The sequence below is a fragment of the Apodemus sylvaticus genome, chromosome 4 (genome assembly GCF_947179515.1).
Source record: "Apodemus sylvaticus chromosome 4, mApoSyl1.1, whole genome shotgun sequence".
Classification (NCBI taxonomy): domain Eukaryota; kingdom Metazoa; phylum Chordata; class Mammalia; order Rodentia; family Muridae; genus Apodemus; species Apodemus sylvaticus.
The window spans coordinates 131,101,459-131,120,884 of NC_067475.1; the positions used below are offsets into that span (position 1 = coordinate 131,101,459).

The 19,426-nt window shown below is 36.8% G+C and overlaps 1 protein-coding gene across 1 annotated transcript in view; it reads left to right on the top strand.

Moving 5' to 3' along the window:
• Positions 1-19,426, top strand: part of LOC127683711 (rho GTPase-activating protein 20-like) — a 106,029-nt gene that overhangs the window by 63,885 nt on the left and 22,718 nt on the right. The window contains exons 7-14 of the mRNA XM_052180972.1: positions 1,766-1,945; positions 3,126-3,328; positions 3,585-3,746; positions 5,460-5,569; positions 5,969-6,158; positions 7,464-7,707; positions 8,639-8,775; positions 10,077-10,367. Of these exons, the coding sequence (XP_052036932.1) occupies positions 1,766-1,945; positions 3,126-3,328; positions 3,585-3,746; positions 5,460-5,569; positions 5,969-6,158; positions 7,464-7,707; positions 8,639-8,775; positions 10,077-10,367 (1,517 nt within the window). The remainder of the gene's footprint in view (positions 1-1,765; positions 1,946-3,125; positions 3,329-3,584; positions 3,747-5,459; positions 5,570-5,968; positions 6,159-7,463; positions 7,708-8,638; positions 8,776-10,076; positions 10,368-19,426) is intronic.

A 19,426-nucleotide genomic window follows, 5' to 3' on the forward strand; every position in this document is an offset into this window, starting at 1 on the left:
ATCCTCCAAGGTTCTACAATGTGGCTGTGGACTTTGATTGTACATTGTTTTATTTTTCATGATTGTTCTTTTTAAAAGTCATTCCAATTATCCGTGAAATACATGGTTACAGGAAGTCCTTCACCCACTCCCCAAGCCACCCCACTCCTAAGAGGAGGATGCCCGAATCCATGGCCTGAGTCCACACTGGGAAGTTGACAGCTTTGCTTCTGTGTAAATTGTGCTGCATTTTTAAAAATCTTCTGCCTTCCTACTTTTTTATTTTTTAATTGAATTTATTCTTTATTTACATTTCAAAGTTTTACCCCTTCCCAATTTCTCCCTTTCCCCAAAGTCCCCAACCCATCCTCCCACACTCTGCCTCCAAAACTATGCTCCTCCACAGAACCCACTCCCTTGACCCACACTAGATTTCCCCACCCTGGCCTCTACTGAGCTTTCATCGAACCAAGGACCTCTCCTCTCACTGATGCCCAAAAAGGCATTCCTCTGCCACTCTTTTAGCTGGAACCATGCGTACACCTTGGTTGATGGCTTAGTACCTGGGTGTACTGGGTTGTCTTTTTGGCCAACATTGTCATTCTTCACATGGATGAGGAAACCCCCTTCCCAACCCCTACTCCCCCCTCTGCCCTCCAACTCCTGCACTGTGAATCTCACACTCAGTCCAATGGTTGGCTGCTACTATTCGCCTTTGTATCTGTAAGACTCTGGCAGGGCCCCTCCAAAAGACAACCATAACAGGCTCCTTTCGCTATGTACTTCTTGTCATCCAGAGTAGATTTGGAGTTTGTAATCACCAGTTTCTTACAATATCTGCACAACCAGCTGCAGCCCAAGATCTAGCCTTAGCCCAAACTCCACTGTCCAACACAGCTTTGGCAGCTGGGAATGAAGGCATATTTCATTCCTCAACACACTCTCACAGAAGTTGTTCAAGATCATACTGCCATGCAAGATTAACTGTTCCTTGAACATCTCAATGATTTGGATGCTGCCTCAGATGAATTGTTACACACTTCTCTGAGCACTTCTCACTCTTGGATACCGTCTAAGAACTGTTCATCAAAAGGTTTGGCATTACTGTCTTCATCTACCAAAGTGTATGGAGGACATTTGGAGATTGATTGTTTGAACACCTGATGTTGAAAATTTTCTGTGAGAATTTCTCAGTTAATGTAGTATTTTATATTTTCAATATATCCCAAATGTACAACCATTTATTTTTTATTTTTTTATATTTTTATTTTCTATATTCTTTTTTTACATTCCAAATGATTTCCCCTTTCCCAGATCCCCCCTCCCCATATGTTCCATAATCCTTCTTCTCTCTACCCATTCTCCAAACACCTCTCTCCTTTTTCTCTGTCCTGATACTCCCCTCCAATGCTACATCAATCCTTTCCAGGATCAGGACCCTCTCCAGACTTCTTCATGGGAGTCATTTGTTATGCTATTTGTGCCTTGGGTATTCAGAGCTTCTGGGCTAATTAATATCCACTTATCAGAGATTTCATTCCATGTGTATTCTTTTGTGATTGGGTTGCCTCACTTAGGATGATGTTTTCTTGATCAAACCATTTGCCTGAGGATTTTGGGAATTCATTGTTTCTAATTGCTGAGTAGTATTCCATTGTGTAAATATACCACATTTTCTGTAAAAAAAAAAAAAAAAAATAGAGCTGTGCTTGCCAAATCCCATTGAAAGGGTTGCTCACACTCATTATGATTAGTTTCAATTTATATTCTTATTTTCTTCTTCTAGGGTATGAGTATCCATATGAGGTCATAATGACCCATCTTCAATATACCTACACTAGATTAAATTCAAAAAATTCTACAGGTTTTCCCATCTTGCCTGGCTTGTTTGGGAAAGACATAAACTTGGATGAAGAGGGGCAATTCCTCTTAAAGCCCCGATACTCAGCTATAAGCCAGCAGCAAAGTAAGTCCTCCACCTTACTTCAAGTACCATCTGAGTTTCGGTATCAATTTTGCAAAAAAATATCAATCTATGTTGACATTTTCTTGCTTAGGGGAGGGGCACTGCAGAAAACAAACCTAAAACCAAACAATATGCCCCAGGTCCAGCCTGAGATCTCTATATTCTGACATCAAGTCTAAACTTGATTTTTGGGAGAATATTTTATTTGTTCCAGACTGATAGCCAACATAAACTGGAATACCAAGATACTATATGTATACAAGTGTGTGTACACACATCTTTTGTCCCATTAGAATATGATTTCATATAGTTTCATGATTAAAGCAGAGAATGACCTAAGAACTGCATTTAAAATATTGTCCTGTAAGAGGAACAGAAAGATATATGTATGGAATTGGAGATAGTCTGGTTCAGACTTACTTAGAAGCAACTTTGGTCTCTAAGCTCAGACTCTAATCACACTTTCAATCCACACAAACGGCATATTTTTTCTGTGCCTTCTACACTTGCAGTTGGACTTCAAAGAGACTTAATACTTAAGTTCTGGGGCTTTTGAAATTGTTTTAAGAACACTTTTTCCAAAAATGGAATAATTTCATTATTTTCCCTATTACACCTATGTATCCCCTTAATTGCTTTTAAGTTCTTGTTTTTCTAAAAAAAAAAATTGTGTGTATGGGTGTGTGACTGTGTTTGTGTCTCTCTGTGTGTGTGTGTACCTGAATAAATGTCAATACATACACATACATGCACTAAAACTGATACATCTTATTGAGTCTGTATTATATTATTTAGGTTTTTCATGCCTTATTATTTTGTTTTAGACAAATAGTCAATATTTTCTACATTGAGAAAGTGTTTAATTTATATTTTGTTATATGACTACTTTATTTACCTTTAATACATTTGTTTTAAGCACCATATATAAGTAAGTGTTCATATGATCCAGCTTTTGAAAAGATGTCTTTGAAGAGAAAAATAAACTTTGATCTCAGCTTTAAACTTACACTACAGGAACTAGGGTCCAGAGTTTGACAAAACAGGCAGTCATGTATGCATTCCCAAGAAGGGTACATAAGGGTGATGACAGAAATGTAACAATGGTTCTTCTAAAAGCTCATCAAGAAAACTAAGAATTAGAAATTTGGATTTTTAAAAGAGCAATATGACACGATTTCAGGAAATGATCTTATCTCGTCCTTAGATGGAAAGGAAATGCTTCAAAATAAACAAAGACCTTATAGTTCATCGCGTTTCCGCAGGGGCTCTGTGCCCCACCAACAGCAGGAGGGCACTGTCCCGACCATTAAAAAGAAAAGAAGACTGTATGGAAAAGAACTGATTTCGATTTCTAATGATGGAAAATGGCCCACCGGAATTCTGGTAGGACTCACATGATTCAATTCTGGCTTTCCTATGGAGAAATCTGATAAAAAGACCAGTGTTGCCTCAACTTTCTGAGTTAACATTAGGGTGGGACTTGTACAAGTCAAAATTGAGAGTCCAAATGAGTCTGCAGTCCTCCTTGTCCACGCCAGCCCTTGTACTGCATCTGTGCACACCATTGGTCTACTTCTCCTGAGTCAATAGTGCTCTGTGCTGCATAGAGTGACTGGTATTTCCCTTTTTTTCCTTTCAGGACATCCTGTCCCTCTTAAGGGAAAAGGGCCCTAAAACACAAGGCATTTTTAACGTAGCCCCCAACGAGACACTGTGCAAAAAAGTAAAAGAAAAATTGGATTCGGGACAAAAGATGGATATGAGAAAGCACTCAGTACATGTTTCAACATGGATTCTAAAGGTAGGGAACATCCTTGCATCATCCACCCTCAGGATTCCTCTGAGGCTACATGAGTAGTTTCCTTCATCATGCATTCCATTCCCTTGAGTGATAGTAGATACAGAAGAGGGAAATCTGGTATGCTAAATGGTTCTTCTGCTATTCATGACTTAAGGATTAGGGACTCAAACAAAAATCCATTCAGAATGAGCAGTAAAGTAACTAAAGTATCTTTCCTTTGATTTTCTCATGTGGCCATGTGGAGGGTCACTTCATACTTGCATAGGAATGTCACCTGGTATGTATGCCAATTCAGATGTATTGACTACCAGAATTCTTCATTCTCTGTCTTGCACTACTGTTTTTCTGAGAAGCAGTTTTCTCTTCCTCAGTATAGAGTATGTGACTCCTATATGTAACTCTTTGCTACACATATCAAGTAGGATGTCATGATCTGCTTGTCTATATCTCACAAAATATTGGTACAAAAATACAGGGAGTTATGGTTGTGAAAGAAGTATTCTCCATCACTCTGCCATACCTTTACCACCGTAAAATGATAATTTTTATTTTGTTATTAAACTTAAAATCCAATTCACCATTTCACTCCTTCCTTTCCCTTGATCTAAGTTTGTTTCCCCTTAAACTCCCACTTCTGTCAAAATACATGGCCCATTTTCATTTTCTGTTATTATTATATATATAAAAACGAGTCAATAATTATGTTCAAACAACCTCATGAGTCCATTTTCATTGGTAGTATATAGAATATTTCTGAAGTAACTATGATTGGCTTACACAGTAGGGGGTTCCCTTTGAGAAACACTAATTTTCTCACTCTTTGTAGAATTTATGTGCATGTAATTCTTTATCTAGAAGTTTATCTTTACAAGATTTATTCATTCCCAGTTAGGGTTACTAACGCTGGTGACATTTGTTCAGAAATTGTTTTGACAGGCATATTATATTGTTGAACTATCAAATGTGAAGCCTCTCCCACATTTCTAGGACTCCCAATGTCAAAGCAGATATCTTCATGCTCTAGTGCACAATCTTTCAGACTCTTTTGACCAATGTTTGGTGCCCATGGATTAGGAGTTAGTATTTAATATATATGCAGTATGTATGGAAGCCACAGGATATTTTGTTTTCTGTACCTTGAATAGCTGTGCTTTTCTGTAATAGTCTCCATGCATTGCCAAGAGAACCTTCTTTGAAGTATGGGTAAGGGCTACATCATCTGTAAAAATTACCTTTAATATTTAGAACAGAGTAGGGAATCGTGCTTGTTTAAAGAAACTGTGATAGGACCTTCTCTAAGAGCCATGACCTCATGTGATCCCATGCTTCCAATAGTAGACATGATTTTTTTGCACCTCAGAAATTAGATACTAACATGACTTTCTTTGTTATAGTTATCATAGTTGTATATTTCTGTCATTTAAAAATAGTATTTGGTCTGAGATATTAGTCTCTTAGGTATGCTAGTTTGCTCAGTTGTCCACTACAGGCACTTTGATCGAAAAAGAGATTTTTCTGCAATCCAAGAACATTTGAAAACCTGTTTTAGTTTTCAAGTGTTGTTGGATAATACCTATTGGCCCTATACATCAGTCAACATTCTACCTTGGGAAATGTTGTGAAGAAAGTTGGAACTAACCTAAATTTCAGAGTTGACTAAGTTTTCAGTAATCTCCATAATATGTTTTCTGCAAAATCTTTTTTCTCTATAAGGAGTTTCTTCAAACGATTAGAGGAAGTCTGCTGACCTCTGAGTTATATGAGCGCTGGCTAGCTGTTCCGCAAATGGTTAGTGATGAAGCGAAACTATCAGCAGTAAAGAGGTAATGGCTGGTGAATTGTGTGACCAACATCAACCAAACAGAAGAATATTTGCTTACACACATTAGAGAATATATATCCCAAAAATATTCAGTAAAAATACTGACAACAAAAGGTTTCAATTGCTTACAAACATGGAATACATTTTCAGAGGTGTGACTTAGGGAGTCACAGTGGACCACACTTTTGATTGTCAGTTTTGTATTAGAGTTAAATTTGTCATTTTGCTTCCCTTCCCTATGATGAATCTGGGAAAACATTTCATGCAATATTTTGAGTATAAATTCTTACTTTCCTTTTATATTATGGAGGTCTAGTCAAAAGATATAATTACTCTTTCCTCTTTTTTCATATTTACAAATTGAGTAAACTTGTTTTAACATAACTGTCTCTTTGTTCAGTCTTTTAGAAGAACTCCCAACATCAAATGCTGCTTTGCTGGAACAGCTGTTTAAAATCTTAAATAAAATAGCCAGAAACTCCTCGGTAAACCACATGACATCCTACACTCTCTCTGCTGTTCTCGCACCATTTCTCCTATGCCTTCCTTGGTCCCGAAATAAAGTTCTGGGTAATGATATTGCCAGAAAGGTAATTGGCCAGTTATTTTAAGCCTAGCTTTGATAAGCCTTTACAATGTGACAGGAAGACGGGGTTATGCTCAGAGTCTGGGTTACTTTGTTGTTGAAGATGACGGTTTTGTGTTCAGTTTTGTTTCATTTTGTAAAAGTACATGTTTGAATGGTGTTCACCTGGAGAGGAAGAATCATTGGTGCATTTTAAGTATGTAAAATATAAATGGGTTTCTGAGCTCAATGATGGAGACTTTTGTCAGTTGTGATTTAGAATATCCATAGACTAACCCAGTGAGAATAAATGTTGTCAAATGAAAAAAAAAATCTGGATACTGTGTTGAATTCTGATGTAATTGGTGTAGAATTTGTAAAATGCTACTAGTTTCCATGATGGTTTTCTCAACAAAATAAAGGTAATGCAATTTTAGATTGTTTTTATCAGGTATGGTTATTATGACTCCTGATTTCTGTAATAAAATATGGCCTTGACCTCTTGGTGCTGGTTATGAATGGTTTAGAGAATTATAGAGCAAAGTTTTCTATGGGACTTCCCTTTCAAATATTATAATAAAGCACCAGAATTTGTCCAATATTGGGATCAAATCTTTACTTTGATTCTCAGTATTTGAGTTTCTGATTCACTATTTAATTGACCAACTATCTTTGGACCAGAAAGGAATATATTATAGGACAGCCTAACTGAGAATAAATATTCCTCAGATTGCATAGTATTAAATATCCAAGGGTAAAAAAGTGTTACAAAGAACCAAACATCGGAGACCCATAACTATCCAGTTTCTTCCACATAGGCATTATTTCCTTACCTCCCAACATAATAAACCTGAGGATGAAGCTGTTACCATGGCATTTGCACTGAGCCATCAGTGAAATGTGACTGTTACCACACGGATGGGTTTGCCTGGCTCTTGCCTTTTAGTTAGTTCATGAGAACTTAGAGTAGGAAGTTCCCTCCTTAGTTGTGCCTTTCTTTAAGCATCCTTACAAATACGCACAGCCATGAATGTGTCAAAGACAAGTAGAGTTAATAAAGTTGACAATATATATAACATTCTGGCCCTCACAGGGTGAAAATTGGAAATCATCCTCTTAAAATATTTGACTGTGATGATTACACTTGAATATCTGATCTCACAATCATCTTTTATATTTCTAACAAGCCCGCCTCTATGCTTTATTAAAGATAACGTTATCTCAGAATTTTGAAGTACATACTTTTAGCCATCAAGACTCTTGAGTAAAATGTGATTTGTAAGTGTGCAAAATGACAGAGACCCTCTTTGTTTGCCCTCTTTTGTCACAGATTTCTCTCATAAAATTCCTAATAGATAATTCCCCAGAACTTTTTGGGCTAGATGTGGTTGCACGGTGGTATGAAACATCATTTTATAATCCACCCGGAGCAAATACCTCAACTGACCGCATGACTCCATCTAAAGAAACAGAACATGGAGTCAGCAGCTGCCCCAGGGCGAGGACATACACCCCTGGCCATGATGAAGCAACAATAATTCCAGCGGCTCCTCCTCTCTATGAGGGCATTATCGGTGTGTATACATGTTCTACTACCATATGTTAAACATTAGAATCATATAGCACTGAAACTATGAATTATAACAAACAATGAAGAATTTGCTAAACCATGTGAAGGGACACTTCACCTGTGTGTTGTAATTACCTATTGTAAGAGATTGCATCCAAATTTTGGTACCTCTTTCCACTGGTCCTATATTTATGTAAAAGTTAAATCCCAGAAATGAGAGTAATTAACTAAGTATATGACACTTGCTTTGATATAAAGAGTATTAATTTAGATGTGTATTACACATTGAATAGCAATTCAAAACCAAATTGGGTTTTCTCTACATGAGAGGTCTGGCTGACCTAAATCTTACTGTGTACACCAGGCTGAACTCAAACTCACAGAGATCAGCTTGGCTCAGCTTCTGAGGTCTGGGTATAAAGGCACATGCCACAATGCATTTCTCTTATGCAAGTTTTAAAATATAACCTAATATACCAGCATGGGATTCATTGACACTATGAACTAAGATTTGAGCTCTCAGATCTGTAAGTTGGGAGGGAAGACACCAAGGACTGTAATAGAAGTGCAGGCAGACAAATTATGTTGTGAAATGCAGATACTACTGTTAATTTACATTTGGCCATGGCTGTTCAGTCTGAAAGTCACACAGGTGGACTAAAATATTGGTACTATTTTATTGCTTGTCTCTAATACCTATATGCATAGCTTCCAAGACAAACCCCAAAATTACTTTATATACTAGAACTATGGGCATATAGAACTAGATATCCAATGCCCTATGAAGCCATGTCATTATTAGAAATGTTATAATACTGATTACTTTTCTGTGTCTTTGTGGTGATGCATAAGTCACGCAGGCTGTAAAATGTGAAAGTCATGAAAGACCTAAGTGAGATCAATTACAACAAATCATGATTTCACTTCTTTATTAGAATCAAAGAATCTGGAAGGCAATATGAATGAAGCCCAGCAAGCAACTTCTCAAACTCCTCCTGTGCCGATGAAAAAACAAGTATTTCGTTCACTTCCGCCGATTGTATGCTTGGACAAAATGCTACCTTCTATACTCGTGAGTTTCTTTCATTTTGGGTTTCTAAAACTGTCATATTTCACATAATTTCTGGGAAACCGTTTTCTAAGTAAATTATTTCACCAAACTGATGAATATATAGATAACCTATTCATGAGTTACTGTCCTTTTAAAATAGAAATAAATCCTACTGAATTTAGAGTCTTCGAATTTAAAGAAAAATGAGAAATTGAAAAGAAAGTATTCCCATGTTTTTCATTGATTTCAGCAAAGACCCAAATTTACCAGCTTGTTGTATGAAATGGATCTTTGGAATTGCCCCTCTGATTCTCCAACTATCAGTACTTTCAACTGTGTTATGACTCTATATTACTCAAGTCTTAATGTTATTGCCTCTGGTATTACTCAATCTTATAATCAAAAATATCTATAGAGTATTATCTGATATTTACAATGAATTAGATATACACATTGTTTTGCTGTATATTGATCTTTTTATACTACTGGACTATATAATATAAAATTGCCACCTAATAGGCTTGGTCTGTTTTAAATATGCTACTAGATTTCCATTGTAAATATTCATTTAATATCCAACATCTCTTTTAGCACTATTCCTGTGCCAGGAATTTATGCTGCAAGTGAACAAGTTTATCATGTTAGACACATGAAAATTACTGCATATTCCTTAGGTATTTTAGATGAGGATTTTTTTGTCATCAGTAACTGTAATCATGTAATTAATTGAAAAGAAAGAATACATGTAGTAAATCTGTGTATGCCCATCAGTTACAGAGTGAAGCCATGGTAGAACAACTGAAGCTTGCTTGGGTTCTTAAATGTGAGAGTATCTTTAGATATAGTTTAAAATAAGATGTCACAAATCAAAGGAAATAAAAGTCTCAGAAGTTTAGTGGAAAAAGAAATATTTCTTAAAAATGCAAACGCCAGGATTCACATAGAGGCCAAGTCAGACAGGAAGTCAAGAAATGATTTGATCTCTGAAAGAGAACTATCCCAATAGTAACTTGGAATGGCATGAATATGAAGTAAAAGTAAGAGGGCACCATTCACCAAAATGCTTTGGTGACTAGAAGTGTGATTAAATCTTGAGGATTATTTAATTACCAGAATCCTTGATGATTCAAATTGTGAAAAATGGATTAGGGAAGGAAATATATTTGGAAGCTAAAAAAGAAAAAAGTTCAATGTCTTCTTCATTCCTTTCAGTTGTAGCTATGCATCCATAATTGCCATGGCTCTGGTTTACCTTCAAAGACATATTTGGGCTTCAGCACTTTGGGTCTGTAATAATAGAAGCCTGTCCTTATCCCACACAGGAGATGTTATCAATAATTGAGGAAAAGGGACAAGAATCAGATCAAATATTCCGATACTTCTCAGAAAAATCACACTGGTCCCTGAGGGATAAAATTTACACTGAACAACCCATTACCTGGAAAGAAGAATCTGTTTTCACAGTAGCTTCTGTTTTAAAGGTGAGGAAGTATTTTGCATCTCTAACATTCAGCATTCCTCTAGAGATACATATGTGCTTTCTGTCCATGAGCTTACCAGATGAAGACAGTTTTCTTGAACTATGGGTCCATGACCTTCGAATAAGAGTCAAGGTAGGTAAAAGTCTGACAAGCTCAAAGATTCATCACCAAGACACAGATGAACACTTTATTTTATTTTTTTCTGTAGCCAGAACTCTGCTTCTTTGCTTCTATTCTTAGGTAAGAACATATAGACTTCTGCCTTTAGTTTCCACTTTTGAGTCAAGATTCTGGTGGGTAATAGGCTGGGAATCTCTCTTTTTTTTTTCCTGAAAAAGTATTTCAATTTAATTCTGTATAGCAACTTAGACATACAATTATTTAATTTCATGATCCTTCTACATGTTTCAGGTATTTTTTAAGTTCTCAACATGTCTGTGTCTTCTTCTTTTTTTATTTGATATATTTCTTATTTACATTTCAAATGATTTCCCCTTTTCTAGATCCCCACTCCCCGAAAGTCCCATCAGCCCCCTTCCCTCCCCCTGTTTTCCCACCCAACCCTTCCCAATTCCCTGTTCTGGTTTTGCCCTATACCGCTTCACTGAGTCTTTCCAGAACAAGGGCCCACTCCTCCATTCTTCTTGTACCTCATTTGATGTGTGGATTACGTTTTGGGTATTCCAGTTTTCTAGGTTACTATCCACTTATTGGTGAGTGCATACTATGATTCATCTTCTGAGTCTGGGTTACCTCACTTAGTATGATGTTCTCCAGCTCCATCCATTTGCCTAAGAATTTCATGAATTCATTGTTTCTAATGGCTGAATAGTACTCCATTGTGTAGATATACCACATTTTTTGCATCCACTCTTCTGTTGAGGGATACCTGGGTTCTTTCCAGCTTCTGGCAATTATAAGTAGGGCTGCTATGAACATAATGGAACATGTATCCTTATTACATGCTGGGGAATCTTCTGGGTATATTCCCAGCAGTGGTATAGCAGGATCTTCTGGAAGTGAGATTCCCAGTTTTCAGAGGAACTGCCAGACTGATTTCCAGAGTGGTTGTACTAATTTGCCACCCCACCAGCAGTGGAGGAGTGTTCCTATTTCTCCACATCCTAGCCAACACCTGCTGTCTCCTGAATTTTTAATCTTAGGCTGGGAATCTCTTAAGGAAGTAGGGTCTCAACCAACCGTTTTCAGCCTTCATAGTCATGTGACACTAATATAGTTCATCATACTGTGGTAATCCCAAACCATGACTTCATTTTGCTATTATTTCATAACTGAAAATTTTCTACTCTTATGAATTATAATGTGCAATGTATGGAATACCTGATATGCTGAATATTTGACTCCCAAACAAGGGATTGTGACACACAAGGTGGCAATGTGTGAGGAAACCTCTCATTTTTAAAGAATTTTTTTTCAAATACTTTCTACAATGTACATTGGCCATTAATATTGTTGTGGGTTTTTTTTTCATTATAAAAGGATCTTTTAAGAAACATACAAGGAAGCTTGCTTTCTTCAGATTTATATGAAAATTGGCTTAGTGTCCTTGATGAAGAGTCTCCGCTTGGAAAAATTTCTGCTATAAAAAGGTATTGACACACTATACACTTGAGTAAATGCCCAAAGATAGAAGAAATGCATTTTGGAGATACACAGCCTTGTTTTTACAGGATTATAAGCTGGAATGATGTCCCAAACCAAGAGGTTTCCTTGGCTAAGACATGTATAGTCACTTTATAAACAGGTGCATTTCTCACTCAAGTGTGTTGTGCCATGTCTGTAACCCCACCACGTGAGAGTCTTCTGCATTATTATGGTCATGGTGTAGAAGACAGCCTATGCTATGCAGTTGTGTGCACGTCAGATTAGAATATTGGTTTGAGCTCCTGAGTGAGACAAGTTAAAAGAAGTGTGTATGTATAATACCTGTGTGTTATTTGCATCTTAATATTATTACCATAGTATTGTGAATACTGAACATTTAAATATATATCATTAATTAGAACATGAAGCTATTACTGAGTTCTACTTTCTTAACCATAACTCTCTAGAGAAGTCTGGGTCAGGTATAGCTTTGACTTCTTTGGATCATTTTCCTGTATGACACATTTTAGAATGATTTCTTAAGTAACAGGAACTTTGAGCTCCCATTTTGACATAGGACTCCAGTATCTCTGCCTTACCTATAGAGCAGAAGCTTTTATACCTGCATCGTGTAGGGTTTCTAGAGTGCTTTTTGCTCCTAGTGTTCCAGAGGGTCACAAGAGTGTTACATGGATTCATAATACATTAGATATTAAATGTGTCCCCATGGGGGCTGGAAAGATGGTTCATTATTTAACAACACTATATTTCCATACAGAGAACGCACACAACCTGCAACAAGATTCATTCATTTTATTTCCAGAGAACCTGACACCTTCCTCTGGGTTCTGTGAGTAGCAGTTATACATCTAATACAGAGACATTCATACATAATTTTTAAAGATTTCTCAGAATTCCATAAGGGGACTTGATTTTCAAATAATGTTTTAGCCAACACTTTAGCTGTATATTCTTTTTTGGGAGGGGTCATTCATTTGTTTATTTTGGTGCACATGCACAAGCTACACATGCAGTCGATGGCATTACTATATCCAAGGTTTCATTTCTTTTATTTACATTTCAAATATTATTGTCTTTGTCATTTCCCTCTGATAACTCCCTATCCCATCTCACAGACCCCTTCTCACCCACCTGACCACTCCCACTTTCCTGTCCTGGCATTCCCCTCCTTGAGGCAGCACGCCTTCACAGGACAAATGTTCTCTTCTCTCATTGATTTCTGAAGAGTCCAGCCTCTGCTATCTATGTAGCTGGAGCCATGGGTCCCTCCATATGTTCTCTTTGGGTGGTGGGTTAGTTCCTTAGAGGTCTGTGGTTACTGGTTGTTTCATATCGTTGCTTCTCCTATGGTGCTGCCAAACCCTTCAGCTCTCTAGCTCCTCCATTGGGGACCCAGTGCTCAGTCCCTTGGTTGGCTGTGAGCATCAACTTCTGTATTTGTCAGGCACTGGCAGAGCCTCTCAGGAGACAGCTGTATCATGATCCTGTCAGCTAGCACTTGTTGGCATCCACAATAGTGACAGGTTTGGTAACAGTATAGGGGATGAATCCCCATGTGGGGCAGTCTCTAAATGGCCTTTCCTTTACTTACTACTCTACCCTTTGTCACTAAATTTCCTCCTATGGGTATTTTGTCTCCCTTCTAAGAAGAATGGAAGTATCAGCATGTGGTCTTCATTCTTGACCTTCATGTGGTCTGTGAATTGTATCTGGGCTAAGCTGAACTTTTGGGTTGATATTCACTTATCAATGAAATCATATCGTGTGTGTGTGTGTGTGTGTGTGTGTGTGTGTGTGTGTGTGTGTGTGTGTGTGGGTGTGGGTGTGGGTGTGTGTGTGTGTTTGGCTGGTTGGTTGGTTGGTTGGTTGGTTTTGGGTTACCTCACTCAGGATATTTTCTAGTTCCTCCCATTTGCCTAAAAACTTCATGAAATCATTGATATTAATAGCTGAGTAGTACTCCATCATATAAATGTACCACATCCATTACTCTGTTGAGAGACATTACTCTGTTGAGAGACATGTGGGTTCTTTACAGCTTCTGCCTATTATAAATACAGCTACTATGAACAAAGAAGAGCATGTGGCCTAATTGTCTGTTGGAGCTTCTTCTAGGTATAAAGCAAGGAGTGGTATAGCTGGGTCCTCAGTAGTACTATGCCCAATTTATTGAGGAACTGTAAACCTGATTTCCAGAGTGGTTTTACAAGATTGCAATCCCAATCGCAATGTAGGAGTTTTCCTCTTTGCCCACATCCTCGCCAGCATCTTTTGTCCCCCAAGTTTTTGGTCTTGGACATTCTGACTGGAGTGAGGTAGAATCTCAGGGTTTTTTTTTCCATTTGCACTTTCCTGATGATTAAGGGTGTTGACAATGTAATATTACTTGTCAGTCAATCAACAGTTAAATTCTCCATATTTATTTATAGTATTTTACTGAAGATGCCAGAAGCAAACTACCTCCTCCTTAAGCACCTCCTCCGTGTGCTATTAAAAATTAAAACCTCTGCCAAGAATCACCTAGACACCTACATCTTATCTGTCCGTATAGCCCCCCATGTGCTGTGGGAGCAGACTTTTGCAAACTCATTATTTGGATGTGACCTCTCAAAAAAGGTAAGGGGATCTGATTTTTCCCTTTTCAAACATAGTTGTCATTGTGATCAAGAAATGGGGAATACCTCAGAAAGGTCAGTGGTGTTAAAGGAAACACTAGGATTGCATTATTCTGGAGTGGGAGATATATTGATCTATTTCAGGAAACCGTGGAAGATCAGTTAATGTAGTTTGAAGAAAGTGAATCATTTGCTTTTTCTTTCCTTTTTTCTTTCTGTTCATATAAAAGGTCATTTCATAGAATTAAATATATGTATATATATGTACACACATATATACATATTGATATATATGTATATATATATGAATATATATACACACAATGTGTGACATAATGAATAATGATAAAAATGTAGTGTATGTTATGTAATATACTTTCTAATATTTTAGCCCTTACTCCTACTTATATAGAAAAGAATAGTGTATGTTAGCATTATTTCAGGTACATTTTTAGCTACCACAATCTTTTTATTCAACTCTTACTTTTCCTAGAAAGCTATATATATTTATATTTTTCAATACTTTAAGTTCTTATTACATGGCCCTAATCTATATCCCATCCTCAAAACTCCCTATTCCCTCAGTTTACTTTTAATTTAAATCTTTTTTTTCATCCTTTTTTTCATTCGATATATTCTTTATTTACATTTCAAATGATTTCCCCTTTCCTTGATCTGCCCTCCCTGTAAGTCCCATAAGCCCTCTAACCTCCCCCTGCTCCCCCATCCACCCATTCCCACTTCCCTGATCTGGTATGCTCCTATACTGCTGAACTGATCCTTTCCAGAACCAGGGGCCATTCCTTCCTTCTTCTTGGAAATCATTTGATATGTGGATTGTGTCTTGGGTATTCCAAGCTTCTAGGCTAATATCCACTTATCAGTGAGTGCATACCATGAGTGTTCTTTTGAGACTGGATTACCTCACTTGGGATGATGTTCTCTAGCTCCATCCATTTGTATTAGAATTTCATGAATTCATTGTTTCTTATGGCTGAATAGTTTCTATTGTGTTTATATACTACATTTTTTGTATCATTCCTCTGGTGAGGGACATCTGGGTTCTTTCTAGCTTCTGGATATTATAAATAGGGCTGATATGAAAACAAAAGAGCATGTATCCTTATTACATGCTGGGGAATCCTCTGGGTATATGCCCAGGGGTGGTACAGCAGGATCCTCCAGAAGTGTCATGTCCAGTTTTCTGAGGAACCACCAGGCTGATTTCCAGAGTGTTTGTACCAGCTTGCAATCCCACCAGCAGTAGAGGAGTGCTCCTCTTTCTCCACATCCTCGCCGGCACCTGCTGTCTCCTTATTTTTTTAAATTTTTTTTGGGAAGTTGCCAGGGGAGAAGGCAGATATGAACGGACTAGAAAATGAATGTTACTGTGTTGCATGATGAGAAATTCAGAGAATCCACTAAGAACCTACATTTTGGAAGGGAAAAAAGATAGATAACAAAAAGGTAACAACAAAAAAGAAAGGCAGGGTACTTTTTAAAAAGTAGTTTCCAGAAATAAGGTCCGCAGGAATGATGTCATGTTGGTATTACTCACAATGGAGTGGAATAGACCAATGAAGAGCTCCTAATGAGGTGCTTAAGGAGGAGGTAGTTTGCTTCTGGCATCTTCAGTAAAATACTATAAATAAATATGGAGAATTTTACTGTTGATTGACTGACAAGTAATATTGTCTGTTGTCCTAGTTTCTGAACTAAGATCCCTCTTCTCACCAAATTCTTCAATTAGTCATTTTTCTATTGCTTTATAAAATGCTGGGACTAAGGCAACTCATAGAAATAAATGTTTATTTGGGACTTAGAGATTTAGAGACAGTACTTTCCTTCAAAGTCATGACAGAGGAGCATGGCTGCAGGAAGATAGGACATCCAAACAGGAAGTAGAGACCTGGTGTCTCTCATCTTAGGCAGCAAACAGGAAGCATAGAGAGTACACTGCAAATGGCACCTGGCTTCTGTGACCTTAAATTCTAGCCAATGATGTACTTCCTCTAGGGAAACCAAGCCACTTAAACCACCCAAAAGGAGTCACAAAAATGGAATCTTACATTGCAATGCCTGGAAGCAGACAGGCACTGCATTCAAACTATCACAAAGAAACTCTAACTCCTCTCCACTCCCCTGCAAAAAATCACCAGTTCAAGAAACCTTTGAAGTCATTAATGGAATTCACTCACACTTATTCTGGCAGCATAGCAGTTCTGAAATGTTACATTGCTTTAATAGGTCCCTCATTCTTTACAATATGGATGAAATGTTAACTTGATAAAGTAAGTTTCAAAGAACTTAAGCGTCTCCGTTTCAGACAGAGACTTAATTTCACAAGTTCATATCTGCTCAGAGTAACTGATATTCTCCTCTTCATTTTGGAATTCAATTTTTTTATTGATTTCAATTTTGTAAACTATGTAAAATGACAGAGGATCTTTTTTTTGCCTTGTGGTTTTACAGATGTCTATTATACAAATCATGATTGACAACTGTGTAGATATATTTGGAGAGGATGATCATAACATTTGTGATGGCAATCAGAAGAGGTCACATGACAGAAAGACTTTAGTCAATACTGCTGGTAAGTCACCTGCTTTGAAAAAAGCCATAAATGGCCACAGTGTGAAAACCCCTAATGCTAATACTGGTGAATTAAAGATTTCATCTGCTTATATACATAACATATACATATATATAAGCACACATATATACATACTTTCATAAATGTATGACAGAGGAACTCCTTACTTAGGACAAATACTTGTACTTAGGACTGTACAAATTCCAGCATATTACCTGTTTTATTTCTCACCTTTCTTTCCAAGGTCTATAAGTCATGTAGGCTATCTTAGATATGAAATTATTTTTAAAAAGTTCACTTAGAAACAATTATTTGATTTAAAAATTCATTAAGCATACTACACAATTGAACAGTGTGCCTACAAGCTTTGCTATCCTTGCACAAAAACACTGATTTTTGTTTAATTTCATTTGAGAGATAATCTTGCCAAATGCTTGGTATCAATATAAACTTGCACAGGATCCACTACAACACCTATGTGAGGAATATTAGCAAATAACACATTAAGAATCAAATATAACACATTAAGAATCAAATATATATATACTCAAGTAGTTCTTTGTGTACAGTTCAGAAAATATACTGAAAGCTAGTCTGATCTGAAGTGGGGTGAATCTATCATCTGAGAATGTTTGTCTAATTAAGATATTTCTTGGCTTCGTTTAGCAGGGGACAATGAAACAACTTCAACGTATGACTTTCCCCAATGGAAACTTCCTCATGTCTAAAGAAGGTGCCAGTCATTCCATTTCAATGTTGCACCTTACCTCCTACTTAAACATAACTGAAGATATTATTACAAGAAACAACTTCAATTATATATTTAACCATATAATTTGTTACAAATAGATTCACTCACCACATTTCATGTTATATATTACATATTCTTATCTATTATAATAAATCGTATCAAATTGTTATTGCTTAGACTTCAATATGCCTGATTCATGATTCTCCATAGTCTTTGGAAAATGGCATTTCCAGTATTATCCTCCACCTCTGTTACTCACACACCAATATTCATGTGACAGATCCACTAGAATCATGTTATTAATTTTTTCTTCCAAACTACAATCAAAATGGCATTTTAAGTACTGCACAATAATTTTGTTAATAGTAAATACATTTACTATTAACATAATATATACTATATATTATACATTATGTATATGAAATATTAACATAATATTTCATAGAAATATTTCTATTTCTGTGAAAAGTATAACTACAAAATTTATTACATTAGGAAAGAACAGATCATTTTTTGAGGGCACAAGATATCATCATACAGAAGTTTTGATGTCAGAAGGTTGTAGCTAATGAAGTTGTTAACCCAGTTCAGAAGCAGAGAATTCTGAATGTTCATATTCAGTAAGCTTTTTCTTGTTATACATTCCAGGAACCATGAAAGGAATAGCAGAGCTCAGTTATATAGTTATTTTGCCACATCAGTTACGTAAGCATAGACAGAAACTAAGGACTTTAAATATACCCTCAGAGTCATGTTCATAATCCTTTGTCAGAGAGAGTTCTAAATAGAATTATATTAATGAACAACATTGATTATCACAGTTGATAAAATTAAAGGTGAATCACAGTTTTAAAAATAAAGGAATGGTCAAAGTCTTTAGTGATCAGAGAAATGCAAATCAAAATGACACCAGGATTCCTCTTTACACCAATCAGAATGCCTACATTCAAAACCACAGGTGACAACAAATGTTGTTGAGGATGTGGAGAAAGAGGAACACTCTGCCATTGCTTGCTTGCTGGATTGCAAATTGTTAAAAGTATTCTGAAAATCATTCTGGAGTTTCCTCTGAAAAATAGAAATAGGTTTACCTGAAGAATCCACAATACCACTCTTGAGAATATACCCATAAGATACCCACCATGCCACAGAAGCACAGATTCCATTATGTTCATAGCACCCTTGTTTGTGGTACCTAGAAGCTGAAAATAACTCATATGTCACACAACAAATGGATTCAGAAAATGTGTTTCATTTACACTAGGAAATATTCCTCAGCTATTAAAGTACAAGGACATCCTGAATTTTGCAGGCAAATGGAAGAAAACATTGTGGTAAGGTAATTCAGACACAAAAGGACACACTAAAGTACTCACTAATAAGTCGACATAAGCCAAAAAAAAAGTACAGAATACCCAAGATACACTCCACACAACTCAATGAAGGTCAACAAGGTGAAGTGCACAAATGAGGACACCTCAGTCCCACTTGGGAAGGAGAAGAAAGCAATCACAGGTGGGGAGAAAGGTTGGGACTTGGGAGGGAAAGTGGACAATGACTCGGGGAGGCTGGTGAGAGGGGACCCTGATCTGGTATTGGGAGAGGG